Source organism: Phoenix dactylifera, chromosome 2, assembly GCF_051530095.1.
Source record: "Phoenix dactylifera cultivar Ajwa chromosome 2, Ajwa_hap1_PhDact_Kaust_v1.1, whole genome shotgun sequence".
NCBI lineage: Eukaryota > Viridiplantae > Streptophyta > Magnoliopsida > Arecales > Arecaceae > Phoenix > Phoenix dactylifera.
Window position 1 is genome coordinate 55,006,882 of NC_143191.1, and position 25,500 is coordinate 55,032,381.

At 46.2% G+C, this 25,500-nt stretch overlaps 3 protein-coding genes across 5 annotated transcripts in view; all 3 read left to right on the top strand.

Annotated features, from left to right (window-relative positions):
* The window catches only part of LOC103715756 (putative disease resistance protein RGA3), a 39,181-nt gene extending 19,803 nt beyond the window's left edge, over window positions 1–19,378 (top strand). The window contains exon 4 of the mRNA XM_089928479.1: window positions 19,319–19,378. The gene's annotated coding sequence lies outside the window, so the exon portion shown is untranslated. The remainder of the gene's footprint in view (window positions 1–19,318) is intronic.
* Window positions 14,977–20,206, top strand: LOC120110141 (putative disease resistance protein RGA3). 3 transcript variants are annotated; one of them, XM_089929227.1, is made up of 5 exons: window positions 14,977–18,964; window positions 19,073–19,149; window positions 19,331–19,417; window positions 19,505–19,619; window positions 19,716–20,206. In XM_089929227.1, the coding sequence occupies exon 1, from the start codon at window positions 15,733–15,735 to the stop codon at window positions 18,892–18,894; it is 3,162 nt and encodes a 1,053-aa protein (XP_089785353.1). In that variant the 5' UTR covers window positions 14,977–15,732; the 3' UTR covers window positions 18,895–18,964; window positions 19,073–19,149; window positions 19,331–19,417; window positions 19,505–19,619; window positions 19,716–20,206. The 3 variants fall into 3 exon arrangements, with proteins under 3 accessions (XP_089785353.1, XP_089785354.1, XP_089785352.1); XM_089929228.1 differs by having other exon boundaries at window positions 19,524–19,619; XM_089929226.1 differs by having other exon boundaries at window positions 19,331–19,619.
* A 1,682-nt stretch (window positions 20,207–21,888) lies between these two features.
* On the top strand, window positions 21,889–23,370 carry LOC149768422 (putative disease resistance protein At3g14460). Its single transcript, XM_089928480.1, has one exon. The coding sequence runs from the start codon at window positions 21,889–21,891 to the stop codon at window positions 23,368–23,370; it is 1,482 nt and encodes a 493-aa protein (XP_089784606.1).
* Window positions 23,371–25,500: the final 2,130 nt, after the last annotated feature.

The following is a 25,500-nucleotide window of genomic DNA, read 5'->3' on the forward strand; positions in this document are numbered from 1 at the left end:
CCTCGATGCGAGGGACACCCTTTGGAAGAAGCAAGTAGAGCCCGGTGAGCTTCTTGTTCAAGTTCCACTACAAGAAAATTTTTCTGAGCTAACTGTGCAGGTCAGCTCCGGCCTTGGCGCCTGCGAGAGGGATCACCTCGTCAGCTTCCTGCGGGACAACGCTGACGTCTTCGCCTGGTCACCCGTGGATGTGCCAGAAATTGACCCTGAGGTCATAGTCCATCGACTTCAGGTGAAGCCGACCAGCAGACCGATAAAGCAGAAGAAAAGGGGCTCCGCCCCGGAACGACAACGAGCCACGGCCGAGGAGGTGGATAAACTCCTTGGAGCCAGCTTCATCCGGGAGGTCTCTTACCCGGACTGGCTCGCCAACGTAGTCCTCGTAAAGAAGGCCAACGGGAAATGGCGCATGTGCGTGGACTACACCGACCTGAACAAGGCTTGCCCGAAAGACAGCTTCTCCCTCCCAAGCATCGACCAGCTCGTCGACTCCACCTCAGGACACCAACTGCTAACTTTTATGGACGCCTTTTTAGGGTACAATCAAATCCGAATGGCGCCAGAAGACGAGGAGAAGATGGCCTTCATCACCGACAAGGGCACCTACTGCTACAAGGTGATGCCCTTCGGCCTGAAAAACGCCGGGGCCACCTATCAGAGACTGGTCAGCCAAATTTTCAAAGACCAGATCGGCCGAAATATGGAAGTTTACGTGGACGACATGCTAGTGAAGAGCCGAGCGGCGGAACACCACGTAGCCGATCTCAACGAGACATTCTCCAAGCTCAGGAGATACCGAATGAAGCTCAACCCGGCGAAGTGCGCGTTCGGAGTCACCTCGGGCAAGTTCCTGGGTTTCATAGTGACCCAGCGTGGGATCGAGGCCAACCTCGAGAAAATCCGAGCACTGCAAGAAATGGCGCCTCCAAAGACAGTCAAGGAGGTGCAGCGGCTCACGGGGCGAGTTGCCGCCTTGGGGAGGTTCGTTTCCCGATCGGCTGAGCGCTGCCTCCCGTTCTTCAAGATCCTCAAAAGGCCGAAGGACTTCCGGTGGTCAGAAGAATGCCAGCAGGCCTTTGAAGAGCTCCGGAGCCTTATGGCCTCTCCCCCGCTACTCACCAAGCCTCAGAGGGGCGAAGTCCTCTACTTATTCCTGGCTGTCTCCCCAGTTGCAGTGAGCTCAGTCCTCGTCCGGGAAGAGGACAAGCTCCAAAAGCCGGTCTACTACATCAGCCGGGTTCTCAGAGATGCTGAGACCCGATATTCTAAACTCGAGAAGACCATCTTCGCTCTCATCACTTCGGCTCGGAGGCTCAGGCCTTACTTCCAAGCCCACACAATAGTTATACTGACCGACCAGCCTATGAAGCAAATATTGCAAAGGTCGGATCGTGCGGGGAGGATCGCCAAATGGGCGGTCGAGCTCGGGGAGTTTGACCTTGAATATCGGCCCAGGCCGGCTATCAAAGCTCAAATACTCGCCGACTTCATTGTAGAGTGCACCCTACCAGACGACCCCGAGCTGCCATCCGTATCCGTAGAGGAAGCCCCAAGGCTACCATGGGTCCTACACTCGGACGGGTCTTCAACTTCGGGGGGTAGCGGGGCCGGACTCATCCTCACCAGTCCAGACGGAGTGGTGGCCGAGCAAGCCTTGCGCCTCGAGTTCCCGGCCTCGAACAATGAGGCTGAGTACGAGGCTCTCATCGCCGGGCTCAAGTTAGCAAAGGAGTTGAAAGTGGAAGACCTGACGGCCTTCAGTGATTCCCAGCTGGTGGTAAGCCAGATCCGGGGAGACTTCGAAGCAAAAGAGCCATCCATGCAGAAATACTTCCAAAAGGTGCGAGAATTCACGTCTACTCTGAACTCTTTTGACATTCAGCACATTCCCAGAGCGGAGAATCTCAGGGCAGACTAGTTGTCCAAGCTGGCAACCTCCCGCATGAGCGAGCTTCCCAAGGGGACAACGCTCGAGTACCTACAGGCTCCCAGCACGGAGGAGCCAGAACCTACCATGTGTATCGACTTTGAACCGAGCTGGATCGACGGGTTCGTCTGCTACCTTCAGGACGGAACCCTACCCCATGACGAGGCAGAAGCCCGTCGAATCAAGCGCCAAGCTCCCCGGTATATCTTGTACGAAAACAAACTTTATCGTCGATCATTTACTTCTCCTCTTCTCAGATGCCTCCGCCCCTCCGAAGCGGACTATGCCCTCCGAGAGGTCCATGAAGGAATCTGTGGAAATCACCTGGGGGGTCGGGCATTAGCCCATAAGATCCTGCGGCAAGGATATTATTGGCCCACGCTCCAGAAAGATGCGACGGATTTCGTCCGGAAGTGTGACCGGTGCCAACGGAACGCTAATATCCAGCGCCGACCTTCGGCTCTGCTGACTTCCATCATCGCCCCCTGGCCGTTTGCCCAATGGGGGATCGACATCCTGGGGCCATTTCCCCTGGCCACCGGGCAAAGAAAGTTCCTGGTCGTCTCCATCGACTACTTCACCAAGTGGGTCGAAGCCGAACCCGTAGCCCGGATCACCGAGCAAAAGATGCAGGACTTCGTGTGGAAGTCCATAATTTGCAGATTTGGACTACCCCGTATCCTTATATCCGACAATGGTCGGCAGTTCGACAATGTCCACTTTAGAAAATTTTGCTCTGAGCTCGGCATTGACCACCGCTTCACCTCGGTTGCCCATCCCCAGACAAACGGAGAAACTGAGGTAACTAACCGTACAATTTTGCAGGGGCTCAAGGCTAGGCTTGATCGGTCCAAAGGACAGTGGGTCGAGGACTTGTACAACGTCCTCTGGGCGTACCGGACTACGTTCCGACTGCCCACGGGAGAGACCCCCTTCAACCTAGCATACGGCACTGAGGCCGTCATCCCGCTAGAGATCGGCCTCCCTTCTCTAAGGGTGGAGTATTACGACCCCGACACCAATTCCTCCCAGCTCAGGAGCAACTTGGACCTCGTTGAAGAGACACGAGAGGTCGCCCGGGTCCGTATGGCGAGATACCAACAGAGAACGGCCCAATACTACAACTCCAGAGTCAAGCCCAAGCTCTTCAAAGTAGGGGACCTCGTCCTCAGGAGAGCCGAGGCTTCTCAACCGACCGAGCAAGGAAAGCTCGCCCCAAATTGGGAAGGGCCATATCAAATCGCCCAAGTACAACGACCCGGAGCATACAAACTGAAGTCCCTAGAGGGGACTCTGATTTCGCGAAGCTGGAACTCCGAGAATCTACGAATGTACTACCAATGAAATCCCTAGGGGTTCAAGACAATCAGGACAATGGACTCAGCCTCTTTTCTGCAAATAATTCTCCCATCTTAATGATTATAATTCTCTTCTAATGTTGGGCCGTCTGTGATCCTCAGATTTCCCGACTAAAATCGGGATGCCTCGAGGCTCGACCGTAGAGTCCCAAACTCTCTCAACCTCGGGAAGCGTCGCAGGTCGATAGAGCGTGCCCAGACCCATCGACCTGACGAACGATCCCTCGACTAAGGTCGGGATGCCCCGAGGATCGACCGTACAGTCCCAAACTCCCTCGACCTCAGGAAGCGTCGTAGGTCGATAGAGCGTGCCCAGACCCATCGACCTGACGAACGATCCCTCGACTAAGGTCGGGATGCCCCGAGGGTCGACCGTAGAGTCCCAAACTCCCTCGACCTCGGGAGGCGTCGCAGGTCGATAGAGCGTGCCCAGACCCATCGACCTGACGAACGATCTCTCGACTAAGGTCGGGATGCCCCGAGGGTCGATCGTAGAGTCCCAAACTCCCTCGATCTCGGGAAGCGTCGCAGGTCGATAGAGCGTGCCCAGACCCATCGACCTGACGAACGATCCCTCGACTAAGGTCGGGATGCCCCGAGGGTCGACCGTAGAGTCCCAAACTCCCTCGACCTCAGAATGCACCGCAGGTCAGCAAAGCGTCCTCAGACCCGCCGACCTGACGCAGGATCCCTCGACCAAGGTTGAGGCGCCCCGAGGTCCGACCGTAGGGTCTCGAACTCCCTTGGCCTCGGAAAAAGCTACGGATTAATAAAGCCTTCCCAGATCCTCTCAACTTCGGCGGGCGTCATCAGGTCCGTAAGAGGCTCGAGCCACCCTGACGAGTCAAAGTGACTCCGAAAGTCGATAAGGGAAACAACCCACTCTGCCATGTGGAGCACAACTCTGGGAATACAAAAGGTACACCTTACTCGACACTTGCCTCGTCATATTGTACGTGCTGTTAGCAAAATCTCGGCCAAGGTCGAGACCTTCTTCTGACCGAAAAATGGATTACTCCTGCGAGTCGGTCTAAGACCAACTCCCCACTGTACTCCGCCTATTGAACCTCCATCATGACTTATGTAAGTCTTCGCAAACTAGGGCCCAACTCGGCCCCCATACGTAGTCTCCCATGTCAAGCTACGAAAACAACTTCGACCACAGATATACCAATTGGGTCTGGAAAGACCGAGGTATCTTCTAAAGGTACCGACCCCGTTCACTGAGACCTCGGCAGAATCCGAGGATGAAAATTATAAAACCTTGGTGACAGCTCGATTATTAGCTCACGCTCCCCCTTAAGGGACGGCACCGACCCTCTCTATGATCCTACGATCCGGGAGTCAAATTCAGAAGCCCAACTAGACCTCTCGGATAGCAGCGTAAACAAATCTCGCACGACTCTACTTGAAAGACTAAGGCCCGACTTCAGTGCCTTAAGGACCTAAAGGCCAAGCGTGGCAACTTCTGTGATCTCAAGATTCGAGCTGTAGCACTTAGAGAAATTTTCTAAAAACCTAAGCTCGGAGCTCCCTCTAGTTCGTACGACCATAACTTGAGAAAGCCAAGATGTGAAGTCAAGAGTTGGAGAAATCAGGATTCCAACTTCATCTACGATAAGAGAAAGAAAAATGAACACAATATGACAAAAGGGATCTTTCATTAATAAAGGGCCAGAAGGCCAATTACAAAATTGAGGGTCGGCCATTTAAGAAGCCGACCTCGATTACAATAGAAAGAAAAAAGATCTAAGTCCTAAGCGGCGGCAGCAGCGTCCGCATCACCCTCGGGGTCGTCCACGGTGATGACCTGGGGGCCTTCGGCAGGTGCGGGCTCGGGGTCGGTAGCGGGGGCCTCGGCAGGTGCCTCCGACTCGGCCACCGCCGTCGAGGGCTCGGCGGCGACACCTTCGTACAATCCCGCCTCGGATGTCAAAATGGCGGGAATGTCGTCCGTGTCGGGCCCGTAGCCCAGGTTCATCCTCGGACGAACCGTCGAAAGATCGAACTGGGGGCAGATCCGAGCCATCTGCTTCCGGAAGTTATCGAAACCCCGGAGAAACCCGTCCACCGTCTCCTCCTCCAACATATCGCGGAACTCTTCTGACTCCTTGAAGAATTCCACGGCATGCTCGGCTCGCTCGAGCACCCTCTTCTCCCGGGCCTCAAGCTGCTCGATTTTGAGGCGGAAGACCCCGCCCTCGTATTTGAGGCCCGCAACCTCGGATTGGGCCTCCCCCAGGCGCGCCTCCGAAGCGCGCAAGGCCGACTTGGTCAAGGCGTGGGCGGCCTTTTCCTCCTCGAGCACCTCCGCCATAGCGAGGCGCCCGGCCTCGGTGGCCTCCCTCCGAGCCTCGGCCTTGGCCAACGCCGCCTCCAGCTCGGCGATTCTATTCTTGGCTGGCTCCAATTGTCGGCCAAGCCGCCGGGCCTCCTCTTGACACCCTTGGGCGATGAACACCAGGGTGTCAAGTTCGTGAATATGCTGCAAAGAAAGGAACAAAGATGGCCGTGAGTCGAAAAGCACACAAGTTCACTAATAACTTCGAGGAGATTCCGAAGAGGACTTACCCGGGCGGTGTTGCGGTAGGTACCGTCTACGACCTCCTCCAACGGCAGGTTCCGAAACTCGGCCCGGTCCGCTGGAAGCATCGCACGCCGGAATACAGAGCGTGCGACCTCGGCATCATGAATAGCCGAGCTCCCCTCGGGAATAGGGGAGTCCGGCTCGACGGACTCTTCTCGGAAAGCCCAGGAAAAGCCCGGCACACCCGAGCCTGAGGTCCCGGAGCCGCTCGCTTCGGGGCCTCGGGTCGGCTCGGGTCCCGGGTGCCGCAGTTGGACCACGGCCGGCCCCTCCCGCTGGGCGATAGGGGGAGGACAAAGGGGGGCCGCTGGGCCCGCGTTGCCGGCGACCCGCATCCGCCCCGGGTCGGCTGCAGAGGCCCCCGCCTCTGGGCCACTTGCCCCGGCCGAGGTAGAAGCACCGGCCGACCTTGCTTTCTTCCGAGGCTGGGGATAGCTCCCCCGGCCTCGGCCTCTCGCCTCTTCAGGCGGGAGAAGAGGGATACGTTGCTGGTCGGCATGTGAGGGATATCTGAAATCAAAAATTTTCCAAGTGTTAGACCAATGTAAGTGAAAAGGAAAGACAAGAAGGTAATGCAACTGCTCTTACCCTCGGGGCGCGCCGAGCTCAAGCCCACGCTCGCCAGGGCATCCTCCCGTAGGAGCTCGGTCAGGTCGTACCCCTTTCCGAGGGCCCGCAAAGAGTCCAGAACCCTCAGCTCCCTCCCTGAGGGCTCGAAGAGCCTATTGAGGGTCTTCAACCGAGGGTGTCCCCACCTCGGGTTGAACCCCCACGGCGCCTCGGACGCAAGAAAGAAAAACTTCCCCTTCCACTCATGAATAGAGGAAGGGGCCCCGTGAAAGAGTGACATACCGCCCCGAAAGGCGAAATATAGCCACTCTGCGTCCGCCGGGTTTTTCTTTAATAAGAAACACCGACGGAAGACGCCCACGGTGATCGGGATCCCATGCCCGAGACACAAGGACAGGAACCCGATGATAGTTCTCCACGAGTTCGGAGCAAGCTGTGCTGGGACGAGTTGGTACTCGACCAGCAAGTTGTTCACGAACTCGTGAACAGGGAACCGCAGGCCGGCCCAGAGAGTCTCGCGATGAACCGCAATCCGACCTGGGGGCGGCCGCGTCACCCTATCTTCTGGCCCCGCGGTTTCAAGGCGAAACCCGGGCTGGAAGAAAAACCGGGAGCGGATTAACTCCAACTCCTCCCCCGACAGACTTGATCCCACCTCCTCAGAACCGAGACCCATTTTACAGAAGAACGAAACGAGATTGAAAGCAGAGGAGGGAAAAGGAAGAGAAACCCTAGCAGTTACAGGGTAGGAACCTACGGGACATCGCCGGAAATCGCTCCGGGCACCGACGGAAAGATTTGGTCAAGGGGTAGAGCAAGGAGGGAGACGGCGAAAATGGAAAATGCAAGGCAACCAAATGGAACTCTTAGGGCAGACTCGCGGGGTTTATATAGACCCCCCTGACGGCCCAGATCAACAGGGTCGGTTCCCATCTCTCGATCGGATTGCGCCACGTGTCGACCTCGGAAGCCGAGGCACCGCATTCACTCTGGATCAATAAATCGGGTACGAAATCGAAACATTGTCCCATCGGATCTCGGAGCCTCATCATGGGTCCGCAGGATCAAATCGCCTTGAAGAACGAGCGGACGTCACCCCCGCTCCCCTCATTTAATAAGGCTCTGGGACACGTGGAGCCCCGATATAGCCTCCACCTCCCCAGATCTATGATCCACTAACACGAGACCGGAAACGTCCGACCTCGGATCATGCCGCGTGTCCATTTTGAAGCACGAAACGACATGCTCATTGATGAGCGGGGAGCCTCGACCATGAGATCGAGGCGCCGCCTCGTCGAGCTCGAGGACCCTCATCATGGGTTCGCCGCACGAAGCGATCTCGGAGATCCGAGAGGCGCCACCCCCGTTACAGCTGCTTCGAAAAACATAAGGATACGAGCCCCATCATAAGTTCGCTGAATAAAGCGACCTCGAAGCGCCAAAGGGCGCAGGTCCCGTCATAAAGGCTCCGAGAAGCGTAAGGATGCGGACGAGATTCCCTCCAACTTTAATGATAGTCTTTACTGTTGCCCAAGGTGACAATCCAAGAGGGGGGGATGAATTGGATTCTTTTAAACTTTTGGTGCTTTTAAAAACTTTCTTAGTTAAGTGCGGTGGATGCTTTCTTAGGCTATTTGAGTGAGTTAAGCTAATGCAATAATAGAAGGTAAAGCAAGAGAAAATAGAGGCACAAGCACAATGCAAACACCACAATATATAGTGGTTCGGTGCTCTCCTTAGCACCTACGTCCACTCCCCAAGCGTACCCTTGGGATTTCACTATAATCACGCGGATTACAGTTGGATTGTTTTCCGGGCTCACAATCCAAAAACCTAGTTGGTTTTACGGGCTCACCAACGAACCTATACACTTGGTTTTGCGGGCTCACCAAGAATCTTGTTGGTTTTGCGGGCTCACCAACGAACCTATACAACTTTGGTTTTACGGGTTCACCAAAAACCTTTGTTGGTTTTGCGGGCTTACCAACGAACCTTTACAAGGTGTTTAAGCAAATGAAAAATAAAAGATTTAACTCCTAAATGAGCATATAAAACAATATGAACAACAAAGAAGAGTTTAGAAGGAAATTATCGCTTTGAAGTCGCTTTGCTCTTCTTTGTCAAGGAAGCTTCACTCTTCAATGGGGGAAGGAGCTCTTGATGCCTCTTTGAATGTGCTCAATCCCTTTCTTTGATTCTTCGATGAAGCTCTTGATGAAGGAGATTAGGGCTTTCTTTGTTTTCTTGTGTATGCTTTGATATCCCACTCAAAAGTTGTTTATCCTGATGAATAGTGCCCCTTTAAATAGTTTTCAACCTTCCTTGGACAAGCCCCATCCGTCAGATTTGAAAAACTAGCCGTTACAAGTCTTGGGAAGGACAAAAAGTACATCTGCAGAACTAGCCGTTACTGTTCAGCCCGTGTTTGGGTCGGCTCAACCTGTCCTTGGGTCGACCCAACTTTGCCTTGGGTCGACTCAACAATTTCTTGGGTCGACCCTCTCAGTAACCACAGAAACCTCATTTTCAGCCTTCCTTCCCATGGGTCGACCCAACCAATTTTTGGGTCGACTCAAAGTTCACTTGGGTCGACTCAACTTTTTCTTGGGTCGACCCTCTCAGTAATTCCAGAGAACCGTTTTCTGTCTGTCTTTCTGTCTTGCTCTTTGGGTCGACCCTCTCAGAGTTTGGGTCGACTCAAGCTTGGGTCGACTCAACCACTGTGTGGGTCGACCCTCTCAGTGAATCCAGAGAGCATTTTATCTTTGTGTTTTGAGGTTCTTTGGAGGTTGGGTCGACTCATGCTTACCTTGGGTCGACCCAACTTACTGTTCATTTGTGCCATATTTGCAGGAGTGTGCCAAATGATTCCTCGATGTGCCGGGGTCGACCCAATCAATCTATGGGTCGACTCAATCCACACTTTGCTGCATTCTCAAGGTTAGATTCATCCAAATGAACAAGACCACATATATATTTCCAATTAAGCAAATGTACTGAGAGTAATGAACTTATAAATGAAGTATCAATTTAACTTATAGCATGCTCTAGATAATTACTTGTTAATCATCAAAATAACACTATCATCCTCATTTACTTTCCACGTCCGAGCCGGCAAGCCGCTCGAACTCGGAAGTCGGGGGGTAGTGTTGGGGGAATAAGATTTTTTCCCAATGACATAATTACCCCAAAGAAGTCTCACAACTGCCGACCTTGGGCGGCCGAAGTCGGCGTCCGACCTTGGAACACCCGACCCCGGAACATCCAACCTCAGAACCTCCGACCCGGAAAACTCCCGACACCCGAGGTCCACTGTTGCCAACCACCTACTACGGCCGTACCCATCCGAGGTCCGGCCGAGGGCCATATCCTGCCGCTGCCTTGGCATTTATTGCGCATGCCCCTGCAAACCCCTAGTTCACTCCACAATTAATGCGGATCCCCGGCTTACTCCACAATTAATGCGGATCTCCGGCTTACTCCACAATTAATGCGGATCTCCGGCTTACTCCATAATTAATGCGCATGGCTCCTGACGTCTACGGACCCGCAGCTCCCCACGGCAAGTCAGCCCAGCAGAGTCTAGTCAACTATGATAAGTCTCTGATCTCGGCCTTACCTCCGACACCAATGCAATGATTCGCCCGGTAGCGTGCCAGTTTGGGTCGTACGACGACTTCAACGCCGACATCAACGCAATGATTCACCCGATCGTGCGCCGACCTGAACAACATGCCGAGCCGTACTATGGCCTCGCCCCGTTACATCACAGGTAAACCGACCCCCGCCTATAAAAGGGAACCTTGGCTTCTCAGGTGGGGGGTTGGAAAAATCCGCACTCTACAAAACACTGTTCCTCTTCCTCTTCTTATACACTCTGCCCCCCTTCTGACTTGAGCGTCGGAGGGCCGGCGCCGGAAAACCCGGCCACTGGTTTGTCTGCAGGCACCCGGACGGAGGACGCCGCTCGCTGACGGATCGCCGCTCCCCGAAAGGACCTGCTGCTCCCTTTCTCCGACCGAAGATCGCCCCCGGGTCCAATTTCCAGCAACAGAGGAGTAGTGCCGATTGTGGATAGACAAGATGACTTGCCATCTGGCCCTTTTTATAGGATTCAAATATGTAAGCAGGGTTGGTGAAGATGGAATGCATTAGTGAATTATATCCTACAACTCTGACGATAGATATGAAATAGTAAAATCAGGATGACTAACACCTGAATTCTGATTCTAAAATTTGAATTAAATGGGAGTGTGGCATCTCCATTTGAATTTTAAAATTTGAAATGTATAGGAGTATAGCTAAAAAGGTTAGCCATGCACATGTCCAAATCGTGCATGGCACAGCCAACCAAGTTGCACGAGAGCCTGCATGCAAGGTCATCAGTCGAAAACCTATAAATCCCAAATGGACTTTGACTTATTGGGCTTCATTAAGTCCCATCATAGAAAGATATTTCATAATATTGGCAGTATCTTCATCTCAGCCCCATATTAAGCCACATATCAAAGATTCATGATTCTACGAATTTGAAATTTTAAATTTTGAATTCTGAATTTTAAAGTTCGAATAGCATAAATTAAGAATTGATCCTAAGGATCCATTTATTATTTTTTTCTATCTTTGTATCATCCTAGTTGTAATCTTTTGTACATTCTCAACTATAAACATGCATGATGACTACCTCATGAGGTAGGTAGAAAAAGTTCTCCACAATATTTCTTTTACATATATTCTTTTTTTCTACACACAAGTTTGGAGCAAAAGCTATGGCCCTTCTAACCAACATACATATTGAATACTAAAGTTTGCATTTCACACTACCAACCGACCGCAACGTGCAGCCTTGAATATATTACAAAGAGGATGGGATTAAGAAAATCAGGAGGTCTTCGAGGAGCTTTGTCTGCCACCTTCCATATAATTTCTTGGTATCCATTGCTACTTTGGGCAGAAATCTAGCCTTTACCCTGCCGAAGATCTTAGCATCAGAGTTGTGCAATGTCAAAGGCATACCTTATTAGATATTTTAAGCCATGCATGTGGTTGGATGGCCATCATCCTAGAGATTATCCTTTCTTCCTTGACTTTGTTTGAATAATAAATGCAATGTATCATTTGGGTCATTTCACTAAAATAAAAAACTATTGGCAAATGGTAATCCATGGCAACAAAGTAGCACCGCTAATTAGGCGACTGTTGTATTTATCTGCAGCTTTGTAGTTTCATGATGTATTTGCCAAATTTAGGTGGAACCTTGCTTTAATTATGGCTCACCCCATAATGTCACTCTTCACCGGCTGATGGAAAATAGAGATGCTCCAAGTTGAAAGGTAATTAGTTCTTAATCAAAACCTTATGTGCCAAGAGAAATGTAATTGCTTACAACAAAACACTTTGGACTGTTTAATTTATAACACCAGCAGCCTGAGTGTTTTGGCGAGCAAACATCTTGCTTCTCAGGAAGTGATTTCGCATCTGAGTATACTGGTTAAAATTGGTCCAAAAAACATGTACTCGGTTCTTTAAGCCGCTAAGGCATCGAATTAAAATTTTCTTAAATTCACGGAAAAATTGATTTACAAGTTCCATTCATCTTTTTTCAGCAAAATGGTGGAAATACCACTACACATTTTACCGATATAATGAAATGGTGAAACGCGTCCGACCTAGGAACAAAAATAAGTCCAATAAGGCCTCCCATTACAAAATTAATCCATTCTACATCAGTTCAAAAAATAAGGACTCTCAAGCCCATTCAAGCCACCCATCCTACATGCATCTATTATCATCTTTGTTTCATGTCTCTTCTTTTGCATTAATTTTTGTACTATAGTTGGCGTGATTCAACATATCAGTTCATTTCTTCTATTTTGAAATGTTTTTGCCAAAGCAGGTGGGAGACCTGGTTCTTCTAATTTTTTGAGAGCCCAATAGATTGTTTCATTCCACAGAAAGAAAAAAAAAGATTGTTTCATTTTTTTATGTTCTAGTGGTAATCAAACATTTTTTTATGCCACTAGAATGTATTATTATTATTATTTCAGTTGACTTGAAAGCTAAAACTAATGTGGGAACTTGGAAGGGAGATGGAACCAACAGCTTTTGAGTCCAAACGCGTTCGTAAATTCACTCTTTTCTTTTGGGGAAAAAAAAAAAAAAAAAGGAGAGGGAGGGCCCATCCAGACGTCATTGAGTTAATAAAAAAGGCGTTATATCAACAAAGAGTTACATCGAGGAAGAGTAAAATATAACGGAAACCCACATGATAACGGAAGCAAGGTGTAAGATTTTTAATAAAAAAATTTCCATGTTGCAATTATTGAGGTGGAGTCAGTGATTAGCATGGTGCACGTAGCTATCTTATCGGTGTAGGATATATTTTGCCCTTTGATTGGGTCGTGCATCTGCTTTACAGAGTAGAAAAAGACTCGATCAGAGAAAAAATTATAAAAGTGCAAGCACGCCACCTTCCCACATCCACTCATTTCCATGAGTCTCATTCATGCTTATCTCATTGATTACGCCCTTACATCAAAGGATAAGGGTTAGGTTCAGCTATCATGCATGGGACCATTTTGATGACCCTATGCAGCTTAGGCTCTTGGACCATGCATTGAGATACATGAAAACTTTCGTTCGGATGTGCTATATGCATAGATCATGACCATACAGTTGGCACCAGCACGCATAACCAAGCTGCATCAACGCCTTTGATGGTCCACTTAGCTTCAAAACCAACCCATTTCCTACACTAAAATTAAAAAAATACATTTGACATAAAATAACTGATAAACCATGATTATCCCACTACAAGTGCTATTCCACCAAACCTGAAATTAATTAAAAAGGAAATAAATGACAGCTTCCACACGAAGGAGAGCATCTTCCATGAGCTATAGAGCGGTGGTCTCCTGCCACAACAACATGGGGCTTATGTTTAGTTGGATTGCTATTTTTCTATAAAAATTATATAAAATATTTATTATACTAAAAAAAATATTCTATCTCATAGTTCAAGAATATTTTTTAAAAAAAATATTTAAATTCTAGCAGATAGAAATTAATTTTTTATTTTTATATAATTTTTTTATAAAATTTAAAATTTTGTTTTTATTAAAACGCTATTTTTTATTTTGCTAAAATCTTCAACAAAATATTAAAATTATTTTTTATTTTTTTAATTTAGCGGACTTCCTTTCCTTCTTTCCGAAGAGCTAAATGTGACGGGACCCACATGATAAGTGATAACACCAACAAAGTTGTGAGATTATAGAAGTTAAATTTTTAATAATTTTTCCCCGTGTTGAGAGTATCGAGGAGAAGGAATCTTTTGACTAGGCCCGTGTGCAGACTGTTCGGACCCGAAGAAAGTGATCCATCGCCGCAACTTGTCCTTTTTATTTTCCATTTTTAGTCAAGTCATAACAGCTGTATCCATGAGCAAGTGTGAAATTTTCTCATTTTTTAATATAATTTTTTGGTTACAGTATTCTTCCGCCGCCTAACAGCAATATCCATGAGCAAGTTGCGAAATTTCCACATTATTTAATATATTTTTCAGGTACAGTATTCTTATTTCCACCGCCATAACACCTGTCTCCACGAGCAAGTTGTGGGTTTTCCACATTTTTTAATATATTTTTCGGATACAGTATTCTTGTTTCCACCGCCGCACGCGAACCAGTCGAACCGGATACTAATGCATCTATAATTATTTTATTTAATAAATATAATATAAATATAAATATTAATTATATTCAAAAATTTAAATTAATATTTATTTTAAATAAATACGAATACGAATCGAATACCATAGGTATGGATACAAATATAAATTAAATAATTAAACTTTATGACCACAACATCGAAGTATTACTAAATAATGATGAATAAAATTAATAACATTTTATTTATTTATTAAAAATAAATAAGTGTTATATATAATTAAATAGGATTATAAATAGAATCGGATATTCGAATACAGATCGGATAGTTGTTTGTCCATATCCATATCGATTTCTCTTTAGCGGATATGGATACAAATATTGATATTAGTCGGATTCTCAAATATTATCCAATCCACTTTCACCTCTAGCAGCATATCGAAGAGTTTAGAATTTCTGCACTTGGAATAATTTGGAAGCCTTCGTTTCTATATTTTTTTTTGTCATAATAATATTTTTAAAAAATTTCAAACCTCCATAATTTAATTTAAAATATTATTAAATAATATCATGATTATATTTTAAAAGTAGGATAAACTTTCAGCTACTAATAACCAACGACCTGTGACAACCAACTAGCACCTAGTATTTTTTATATATATTATTAGTATTAGCAACGGCTGTCTTCTCATTTTCAAAATAAAACTAAAGTGCAGAAATAATGCCGGTGTTTCTACTGTAATACAATGTAATAATTTTAATGAATGGAGGAGTCAAGGTTATTGGAACCTTAGCTTGCATCTCAAGCTTATTCTAACAATAGCAACAATAATAATAATATATAAAAAAAACCACAGAAATAGACAAAAACTTTGAATTTTTCAAAACAAAGTGTACTCCATAGATGATGCTATTGCACCAACTGAAAAATAATAAACAAAGAGAAGGCAGAGATTGACAACTCCGGAATAAAATAAATCATTCTTATCCTATTGATAATGATATTACACCAAACTAAAACTTTGGCCAAAGAAACTAGCAGGTGCATTGCAAATGAACAGCCATACCTATCTCATTGATGACGCTCTTACATCAGAGGACAAGGGTTGAGTCCAACGGTCATGCATGGAACCATTTTCATGACCCAATGCAGCTTAGGCCCTTAGATTATGCATTGAGATACATGAAAGCTTGCGTTCGGACGTCCGTCCTCTGTATTTTGGCACCAGCATGCATGACCGAGCTGCATTAAGGCCTTCAATGGTCCACTTCCTACACTAAAATCAAAAATGAAAGAAAATAAATAGGCGATGGACCATGCTAATCCCACTATGAATGCTATTTACACCAAACCAAAAATTAAAAAAAAAATTAAAAAAAAAGATAAATGACAGTTCCCACATAAAGTAAGGGCAGACCCCCTCAACACGTCGCATGTTAGTTCATAGCATCTTCGGAGTAAAATAATGGAAATAGCTCTTCCATATCGCCTGTCGTGTTTCGGACGGTACGTAGAAGGGTATTAGCGGCCATTAAATAGTCGTCTTTTTGGAGAGCGCAAGCAGTATCCTACCATTTCCAGCTCTCCATCCTCCCATCATCTTGCACCTGGAGAAACAAAAGATGGCCATGATCGCAGATGCCTTCGTCTCCAAATTGTGTGAGATGCTATTAACCTATGGAAAGGAAGAGGCTGCCAAGATTTTGGGTGTGCCCGATGAAATCAAGAAGCTCCATAGGAAGCTGGAGAGGATGCAGGATGTTCTTGTTGATGCAGAGAATAGACGTTTCCACAACCAAAGCATCAACCGCTGGCTCAACGAGTTGCGAGATCTCATGTACGATGCAGATGACATCATTGATGAATGCCGGATCGAGGGTGAGAAGCTTCTCAGCTCAAACTCATCCTCATCTCGTTATGCTGAGTCGGTACGTTGTTGCTTTCCTCCTATTGCTTGCTTGCACAAAGTTGGATTCCGTCATAAGATTGGCAACAGAATTAGGGATCTTATCCTTAGGCTTGATGAAATTGCCAAGGACAAAATCGACCTCCATCTTACACCTGCTCCTCGTGATGACCACTATAAGAGTAGAATTAGCCCCAAGACATCTCCTGTACTTGTTGAACCTGATCTTGTGGGAGAGAAAATTGAGGATGATACAAAGAGTTTGGTGGACTTGTTGACAAAAGAATATAAGAAAAAAATTCCAGTCTTTGCCATTGTCGGCATGGGTGGGATAGGCAAAACTACTCTTGCTCAAAAAATTTATAATGATGAAAAGCTTCGGGACAACTTCAACCAAATGCCACGGATTTGGTTGTGCGTGTCCCAAGAGTTCTCAGAGTCCGATTTACTGAGATCCATCGTACTACAAGCTGGTGGTGATCCTGGACATGCTAAAGAGAAGGAAGTGCTTGAACCCATGCTTAGCGAATCACTTAGGAACAAAAAATTCTTTGCAGTCTTGGATGATGTTTGGGATGCACAAGTATGGGATAAGCTATTGAGAAATCCTTTGCAGAGTGGTCTGGCAGATAGTAGAATTTTGATAACAACTAGAAATATAAATATTGCTCAACAGATGGGTGCTATACAAACTCATATAGTGGATAAATTGTCTCGAGAGGATGGTTGGTCATTAATTTGCAAGATGGTGTTTGAGGAAGGCGAGGAAGGAGAAAGGGATGTGTTAAAGGATGTCGGGATGAGAATTGCAGAAAAATGTGATGGCCTTCCCCTTGGTCTTAGGACGATTGGAGGGGTTCTTCGAAGCAAGGCGAAAAGGCAATCAGAATGGGAAGAGGTCCTTTCTAGCTCAGCATGGTCTTTTACTAAGCTTCCGGATGGGGCGATGGGTGCTTTGTACTTGAGCTATCTGCATTTACCACCTCCTCTCAAGCAGTGCTTCACTTGCTTTTCGTTATTTCCCGAGGACTACCTAATTCCTCGAGATTTTTTTTTAAGTAGTTGTACTGCAGAGGGCTTTGTAACATCCGAAGACAATACGCCCCTGGAAGTTGTGGCAGAAGGATATTGGAAGGAGTTGGTACAAAGGAACCTCCTACAGCCGGATCCTCGTTTTTATTATCAATCGGTTTGCAGGATGCATGATCTCCTGCGATCTCTAGCTCAGCATATCGCAGGGGATGAGTGCTTCATCGGAGATGCACGAGCATTTGAAAACAAGATCATGTCCTCCTCCTCCTCACCAGCATCGATAAAATTACGCCGTTTATCGATTGTAGATGAAAAATTAGTAACCATACCAGACTTTATAATGAAACAGACATCCTTGAGAACCTTGTCATTCTTTTATTCCCCACTTATTGGGGATCTTCCAGAAGATCTCTTCAAAAAGCTGAGGAGTTTAAGGGTCCTGAACTTAAGGGAAACTGCCATTTGCAATCTCCCAACTTCCTTGGGAGATCTTGTGCACCTTAGACGTCTTGATCTCCGTGCGACTCCAATAAGAGAGATACCAGAGAGCATAGGAAATCTTAGAAATCTCCAATTCCTGATCCTCCATGATTGTAAATATTTGCACAACCTCCCTAATGGTGTCGTGGGGTTAATCAATCTAAGGATTCTAGACTTCAGGGGTGCGCCACTTGATGGTCTGCCTGTGGGAATAGGGAGACTGCAACAACTAAGTGAATTATTGGGATTTGTGGTGAGTGGTAGCAAGAGCTGCAGATCTGGAGTGGGAGAAGATGACAGGGAGCAGGAGCAAGAGCACAAGGGACATCAACATGGGAGATTCTGCACCTTGGAGGAGTTGAAATCCCTCTCCCAACTCCGAAATTTGACAACAGTAAACTTGGAGAGGGTATCAGACAAGGCTGAAGCAAAAGTCGCTGCACTTCAAGCCAAGCCCCATCTTATCAACCTAGTATTGAATTGCACGCTACCGAGCAGATCTTCTGATGTGCAGCAGCCTCGTGCAAATGATTACGACGAGGAAGATATCAAGAGAATAGGGGAGGTCTTCGAGGAACTCTGCCCACCGCCATGCCTTCAACAGCTTGAAATCAATGGCTACTTCGGCCGTGTGTTTCCCAGCTGGATGATGACACCCTCCTCGTCATCACTCCGCAACCTACGAAGGCTGGATCTGCATGATTTTGCTCTATGCCAACAACTTCCATCCTTGGGAATGCTGCCCCAACTAGATTACCTCTGGATTGAAGGTGCTTCTGAAGTCACGAGCATCGGGCCTGAATTCTTGGTGCTGGTGGGTGCTAGTGCTGGTGGAAGAAAAACAGACTCTTGCTTCCCCAAACTAGAGGAACTTGGATTTAAAAACATGACTAATTGGGAAGAATGGTGGTGGAAGGAGGAGGACAACCAGACAACATCGTTGCTACCTTCTCTTAAGACATTGATTATTGATAGATGTCCGAAGTTGAGGTCTCTTCCAGAGAGCCTCCTCTGTCATGCCACCGCACTGAAGGAGTTACACATTAGTAGTGCCGACAGCCTGAGAGAAATACAAAACCTCCCCTCTCTTACAAAATTGATCTTGAGCAGCAACTCAAGTTTGCAGAGAGCGTCCAACTTTCCCAGACTCAAACACTTAGTTGTTTATGATTGTGAGGAATTGAAGGTTGTGGAGGGTGTGAATGCCGTGGAGCACATACAGCTTTATGATCGAGAAGCAATCTCTCTCCCAGAGTGGTTAATAGGTGCTGGCGAAGACCAACCATGCTTCCCTTCCCTCCACAAGTTGACTCTCTCCAACAAAATCTGTCGCCGAGGGCTGCCCGATTGGCCTTCAATCCGATGAAACAACACCCATCTCATGTTGAAGCAATCAGCAAGTATAGGCCAACGACAGTCAACCGTACAAGAAAAAGGTCAGAAATGGTTTCCACCCCTGTGTCTCCTTTCTTTCCTCTTTCTGTAGCAATGAATGGAAGATAATTGGCAAACAGGTCCATCAATTTATTCCTCATATTTTGCAGCTGCTTCAGCAAGCGAGGGATGGAAGTTATACTACTCGGCAACTATTTGATATTCTACATCATTCTCGTCCTTTCAAGTACATATCCCAACCTGATCGCTTGTTTTCTTCTGATACCTAATCCTCTTCGCATTTCCTTTCAAGAGACGATATCTGATACCAGTTTTTTTTTCTTCTTCTTTTTTTCTTCGCTGCCTTCTTTTATTGAATACAAGAAATCCCTGTGCGCATATTGTATGATCTACAGCTTTTTGTGCAGGACTTGGACCCAGGGACTGCAGTAAGAAAGAAGAAAAGTCTGGGACCGGATGATATGCAGAGCAATTCCTTACATTAATTGGCTACTGTATGACTGCTCATCTTAGTTTCACTTTGAATACCGTATGATAAGCAAAGATCTATCAAGTTGTTTGTTTTTACACCCTTCCTTCAGTTTTTGTTTGTTCTTGCAGGCCCAACAGATCAGCTGAAATCCCTTGTTTATAGAAGCTTCTCTCCAATTGTATTGGTAGCTGTTATTCTAGCAACAGCCAATTACAGAATCTCTGGTACTAATTCCGAAAACCACTGGCTGCTCACATGCATTACTCAACAATTACTAATTAGCAGAATCAAGACTAAACCTCTTTCTTGTTCTCGTGCAGAGAAAGGATCGATGACCCCATGGAGATGGTGTTCCAAACTTCATTACTTCACCTGCTTGGCCATAAAAAGTTTGCATCATGGACAAAATCTCATGAGATCATTGTATCATACTTGGGAGTATCAGTCATTGGAAAGATGTGAATGAAAGTATGGAGTCTACGAGCAAGTACATTAACGAATTCTGGGCACATTTGTTTTGGGGATTTGACTGCGGAAATCATGTTCGACGTATTATTACCACATTTGGATGGACAAGGATTAGAGAGAAATAACATTTTTTAGAATGTATTTGCATGAATGCATGAGCAGATGGATTCATGAATACATAAACTATATTTTGTACTTTGATTTGAGAGCATGTAACAGCAGAATTCTCTCAATTCCTTCAAGCATTCCATAATATTTTTCTAAAGCAAATTAGTACTCGAAAACATGTGATAGAGAAAACATGTTGTATGTCTATGATCTATTGAAAAATTCTTTTGATGCATCTATCAATGTGACCATATGAAAACCGTTAGACTGATAATTGGGCTGTTATTCATTAGATGATGATGCTATTTTTATGATGGATTTTGTGCCTAGTGATACCAAATTCCGCAGGTTAGGCCAGGTTAAATGTAGTCTCAAGCTTACTCCAAGTTAGTATAATCCATGCTTAATCCAGCCCATACCCAATTCGACATTTTGTGGCCCGAGCTCCGCATGATGAATGAAGAGTGAGCTCAGGACATCGATCTTGTTTAACTTTGAGACTCCTTGTTTTAGTATCTGATCAAAGATACCTAATAATCAATATCTACTGGATGCCTAATCAACATAACTTTGCAAGCTTTTCTTATAGATAATAGATATAAAAGATTAGCGAGGAAACAAGAATCAATATATATATATATATATATATATATATATATATATATATATATCTTAACCTTGGGAAGTGCTTGGAGTAAGGCTGCAAATGGATCGGGTTGACCGTGACCCGACCCAACCCATTTTGGAGGACCCATGGGGCCGGGTTGGGACCTAAAATTGGACTCATTCCATTTTCTGGGTCGGGTCTGGGTTTACTAAATTCAGACCCGACCCGACCCGACCGATTTGAAATTTGGATAATTTGGGGTTTTCAATTCTACGACCCGACCCGACCTAACCCGCATCTACAAAATTATTTGGGCTCGCCGGCCGCAGCCCGTAAGGTTGCAAACAAGTTCAATAGCCATGGATGGATTGACTCGAATCGAATCCGATCCAAACCCGAGCCGGACCTGAATTTTTTGGGTCGGGTCCGAGTTATACATGAATCCGACCCTACCTGAATGACCTATTGGGTCAAAAATTATAGCGATGGACGCGACCTACCCCAATCCGATTTTCTATTGGGTTGGGTCTCGGTCAAAAATTAGGATCTGAACAAGAAATCGAGTTAAGTCAAGGTCACTCATGACCCGACCCGACCTAACCCACTTGCATCCCGAGCTTGGAGTGCTCTCTTTTCCTCTTCTCCAATATCATGGCCACCTCCCCTCAATTCCTTCTTATCATGTAAATCCAACAGGTATGCCTTGGCCCCTCAAAAGAAAAAGGTCTTCATATTTGTATCTCATCAATATTTGTTGAAGATTACAACACTCAAAGAATCATTGGACCCCTGGGTGTCATTTGTAGATCCCCCACACCACGGAACTTGCCTTTTTGCATTTGCCATGGCCGAGCATGCATCATAACTCTGCAAATTCTGCATGTTGGAGAAATAGTACCGATTGTGGATGGACAAGATGGCGTGCCATCTGGCCTCTTTTATAGAATTCAAATGTGTAAGCAGAGTGGGTGAAGATGGAATTCATTAGTGCACTATATCCTACAACTCCGACATTACATATGAAAGAGTGAAATTAGTGATATGCCCTTGGAAGATGTGGCGGAAGGATATTGGAAGGAGTTGGTGCAAAGGAACCTCCTACAGCCAGATCCTATATTTTATAGACGAAGTGTTTGTAGGATGCATGATCTCCTGCGATCTCTAGCTCAGCATGTAGCAGGGGATGAGTGCTTCGTCGGAGATGCACGAGCATTTGAAAACAAGATCACGTCCTCCTCCTACTCATCATCATCATCGATAAAATTACGCCAATTGTAGATGGAAAAATAGAAACCATACCGGACTTTATAATGGAACAGACATCCTTGAAGAACCTATCATTCTTCCATACCCCACTTATTCGTGGTCTTCCAGAAGATCTCTTCAAAAAGCTAAGGAGTTTAAGGGTCCTGAACTTAAGTGAAACTGCCATTGCCAATCTCCCAACTTCCTTGGGAGATCTTGTGCACCTTAGACGTCTTGATCTCAGTGCGACTCTAATAAGAGAGATACCAGAGAGCAGAGGGAATCTTAGATATCGCCAATTCCTTGTCCTCGAAGGTTGTAAATATTTGCATCGCCTCCCTAGTGGTGTCGTGTGCTTAATCAATCTAAGGGGTCTATACGTCCGGGCTGTACCACTTGATGGTTTGCCTGTGGGAATAGGGAGACTGAAACAACTAAATATACTAACGGGATTTGTGGGGAGTGGTGGCAGGGAGCAGGAGCACATGAGACATCAACACGAGAGGTTCTGCACCTTGGAGGAGTTGAAATCCCTCTCCCAACTCCGGTGTTTGACAATACAACACTTGGAGAGGGTATCAAACAGGGCTGAAGCAAGAGCCGCCGCACTCGGAGACAAGTCCCATCTCACAGTTCTATATCTGCAATGCACAGTACCGAGCAGCTCTTCTGATGTGCAGCAGCCTCGTGCAAATGATTACGAGGAGGAAGATATCAAGAGAATAGGGGAGGTCTTTGAGGAGCTCTGCCCACCGCCATGCATTGAACTGCTTGAAATCAATGGCTACTTCGGCCGTGAGTTTCCCGGCTGGATGATGACACCCTCCTCGTCATCGCTCCGCAACCTGCGAAGGCTGAGTCTGATGAATTGTGCTCTATGCCAGCAACTTCCATCCTTAAGAGTGCTGCCACAACTAGATTCCCTCTGGATTGTGAGTGCTTCTGGAGTCACGAGCATCGGACCTGAATTCTTGTTGCTGGCAAATGGCAGTTCTGGAAGAATAACTTACTCTTGCTTCTCCTCCTACTTTGCCAAACTAGAGGATCTTATATTTATAGGCATGCCTAATTGGGAAGAATGGTGGTGGCGGTGGGAGGAGGAGGACAACCAGACAACATCGTTGCTACCTTCTCTCAAGTTATTGAGGATTTATATCTGTCCGAAGTTGAGGTCTCTTCCGGAGAGCCTCCTCTGTCATGCCAGTGCCTTGAAGAAGTTACATATTGATGGTGCCCACAGCCTAATAGAAATACAAAATATCTCCTCTCCTACAGAGTTGATCTTGGCCCACAACTCAAGTTTGGAGAGAGTGTCCAACTTTCCTGTACTCAAACACTTAGACGTTGAGGATTGTAAGGAATTGAAGGTTATGGAGGGTGTGGATGCCGTGGAGCACATACAGCTCGATGATCGAGAAGTAGAGTCTCTCCCAGAGTGGTTGGCGGGTGCTGGTGAAGAACAATCGCGCTTCCCTTCCCTTCACAAGTTGACTCTTAAAAATAAAATCTGTCGCCGAGAGCTGCCCGATTGGCCTCTGATCCGATGATACAACACCAATCTCACGTTGAAGCAATTAGCAAGTATGGGCCAACGATAATCAATTGTACAAGAAAAAGGTCAGAAATGGTTTTCACCACTGTGTTTCCTTTCAGTCCTCTTTCTGTAGTTATGAATGGAAGATAACTGGCAAAAAGGCCCATCCATTTATTCTTCATATTTTGCAGCTGCTACAGCAAGCCAGGGATGGATGTTATACAACTCGGCAACTGTTTGATATTCTGCATCATTCTCGTCCTTTCAGTTACATATCCTGACCTGATTGCTCATTTTTTTCTAATACCTAATCCTCTTCGCATGTCTATCTGACAACAGTTTTTTTCTTCTTTTCTTTTTTTTTCTTGGCCACCTTCTTTTATTGAATACATGGAATCCTTGTGCATATTGCATGATCTTTAGCTTTTTGTGCAGGACTTCGACCCAGGGACTCCAGCAAGAAAGAAAAAAAGTCTGTCAGGCCCCAGATGATATGCATAGAAATTCCTTACATTGCATTAGTAGCTTTCCTTCTAGCAGTCTTGTTACAAGCAACTACCCATCTATGGTGCTAATCCCGGAAACCACCGGTTGCTAACATTGCATTAATGGACAATTATGAGTTGAGATTTCTCGATGGCACTACTTAGTAAAATCAAGATTTTAATCTTGTGCAGAGAAAGGATCGACGACCGCAAGATGATGGTGTTTCCAACTTCATTCTTTCACCTGCTTAGACAATGGTGTTCTCAACTTTCATTATTGTAATAGCAAAATTCCCCCAATTCCTTCAAGCATTGCAAAGACTTTTCTAAAGCAAATTAATACTCGAAAACATGAGATCATGCTTGTCTATGTAACAAAAATCTGATAGAGAAAACATGCATGTTGTATGTCTATGATCTATTGAAAAAGTTCTTTTGATGCATCTATCAATGTGACCATATGAAAACCGTTAGACCCAATAATTGGGCTGTAATTCATTTGATGATGATGTTATTTTTATGATGGATTCTGTGCCTAGCGGTACCAAATTCGGTGGATTAGGCTAAGTTGAATGTAGTCTCGAGCTTACTCTAAGTACTATAATCCATGCTTAATCCAGCCCATACCCAATTTGACATTGTGTGGCCCAAAATAATCCCCCGCTGGATCGGTTCCAGGAGGACTCGGAATCAACGATGACCAGAGATCATGGACTCGGAATCAACGTCCAAACAATTAATTAGTGGGGAATAGATCATGAACTCGGAATCAACGATAACCAGCAAAAGAGAGGGTGGGCCTTGTTTGGGAGTTGGGAGAAGACTTTGGAGGAAGGAAGTAGGCAAAGGGAGTCTGAGTGACGCACATCTGTACTCTCTAAAGTTGGCGGAGATTACGATGGCGATGTGACCCTCCCTTCTTTTTTAAAAAAAAAAGGGAAGGAGGGAGGAACGGACAGGCCCACCCTACGTAGCAGCCCCCACTGGCCCCCAACCCGCCAGAAAAATATTCGATGCGGGCAGAAATGACCATGTGTTGGGCACCCCAGCCGGTTTTACTCATACCCTTTCCATCCGTGAGTCCGGCTCGGTTATCCCTATGGACTCCGGCACGAACCCACCGTGTGAGTACGTCACACCTGGCACCACCGAAGCTACCAGTAGATCAATAAGCCCTTCCAAACACGTGTTCGAGCAGGGAGCATCTAGTCTCCACAATTTAATCGACGCCCGCGCATTTTGAACTCGAAACCACGTGATTAGAAGTGAGGTCCAGTTCCACTGAGCTCCCACCTTAGTGGCAGCCACCCCTTTTTTTTTTTTTTTTTTTTTTGTTTTTTGAAGGGTCCCTTTCTTCATAGTTAGCAAAATTCCAAGAAATGTTTGGAGCTATTAAAATAATAAACTATGGGGAAAGAGACAACACTATGTCTAACGTCAATCACGCCAACATCCATCGAGCCTTGATCCCATCAGCAATGCGTTAAGGTGGTGGCCCGCTTAACCCTGCTATCTTTCTCCTTTTCCTTTTCCAAAGATTAACTTGTGGGTCACTTTGCCAAGTCCTCTGCTTGTGTCTGTCCACTTTGCGAGTGGAAATTTTAGATGCACCAAACTGTCTCATTCTTGCACCCCCGAATTGGAACATGCTAGATCGG

Coding starts and splice junctions, on each gene's coding strand:
- LOC120110141 (XM_089929226.1), top strand. CDS start 15,733: ATGGCCATGATCGCAGATGCCTTCGTCTCCAAATTGTGTGAGATGCTA.
- LOC149768422 (XM_089928480.1), top strand. CDS start 21,889: ATGGAACAGACATCCTTGAAGAACCTATCATTCTTCCATACCCCACTT.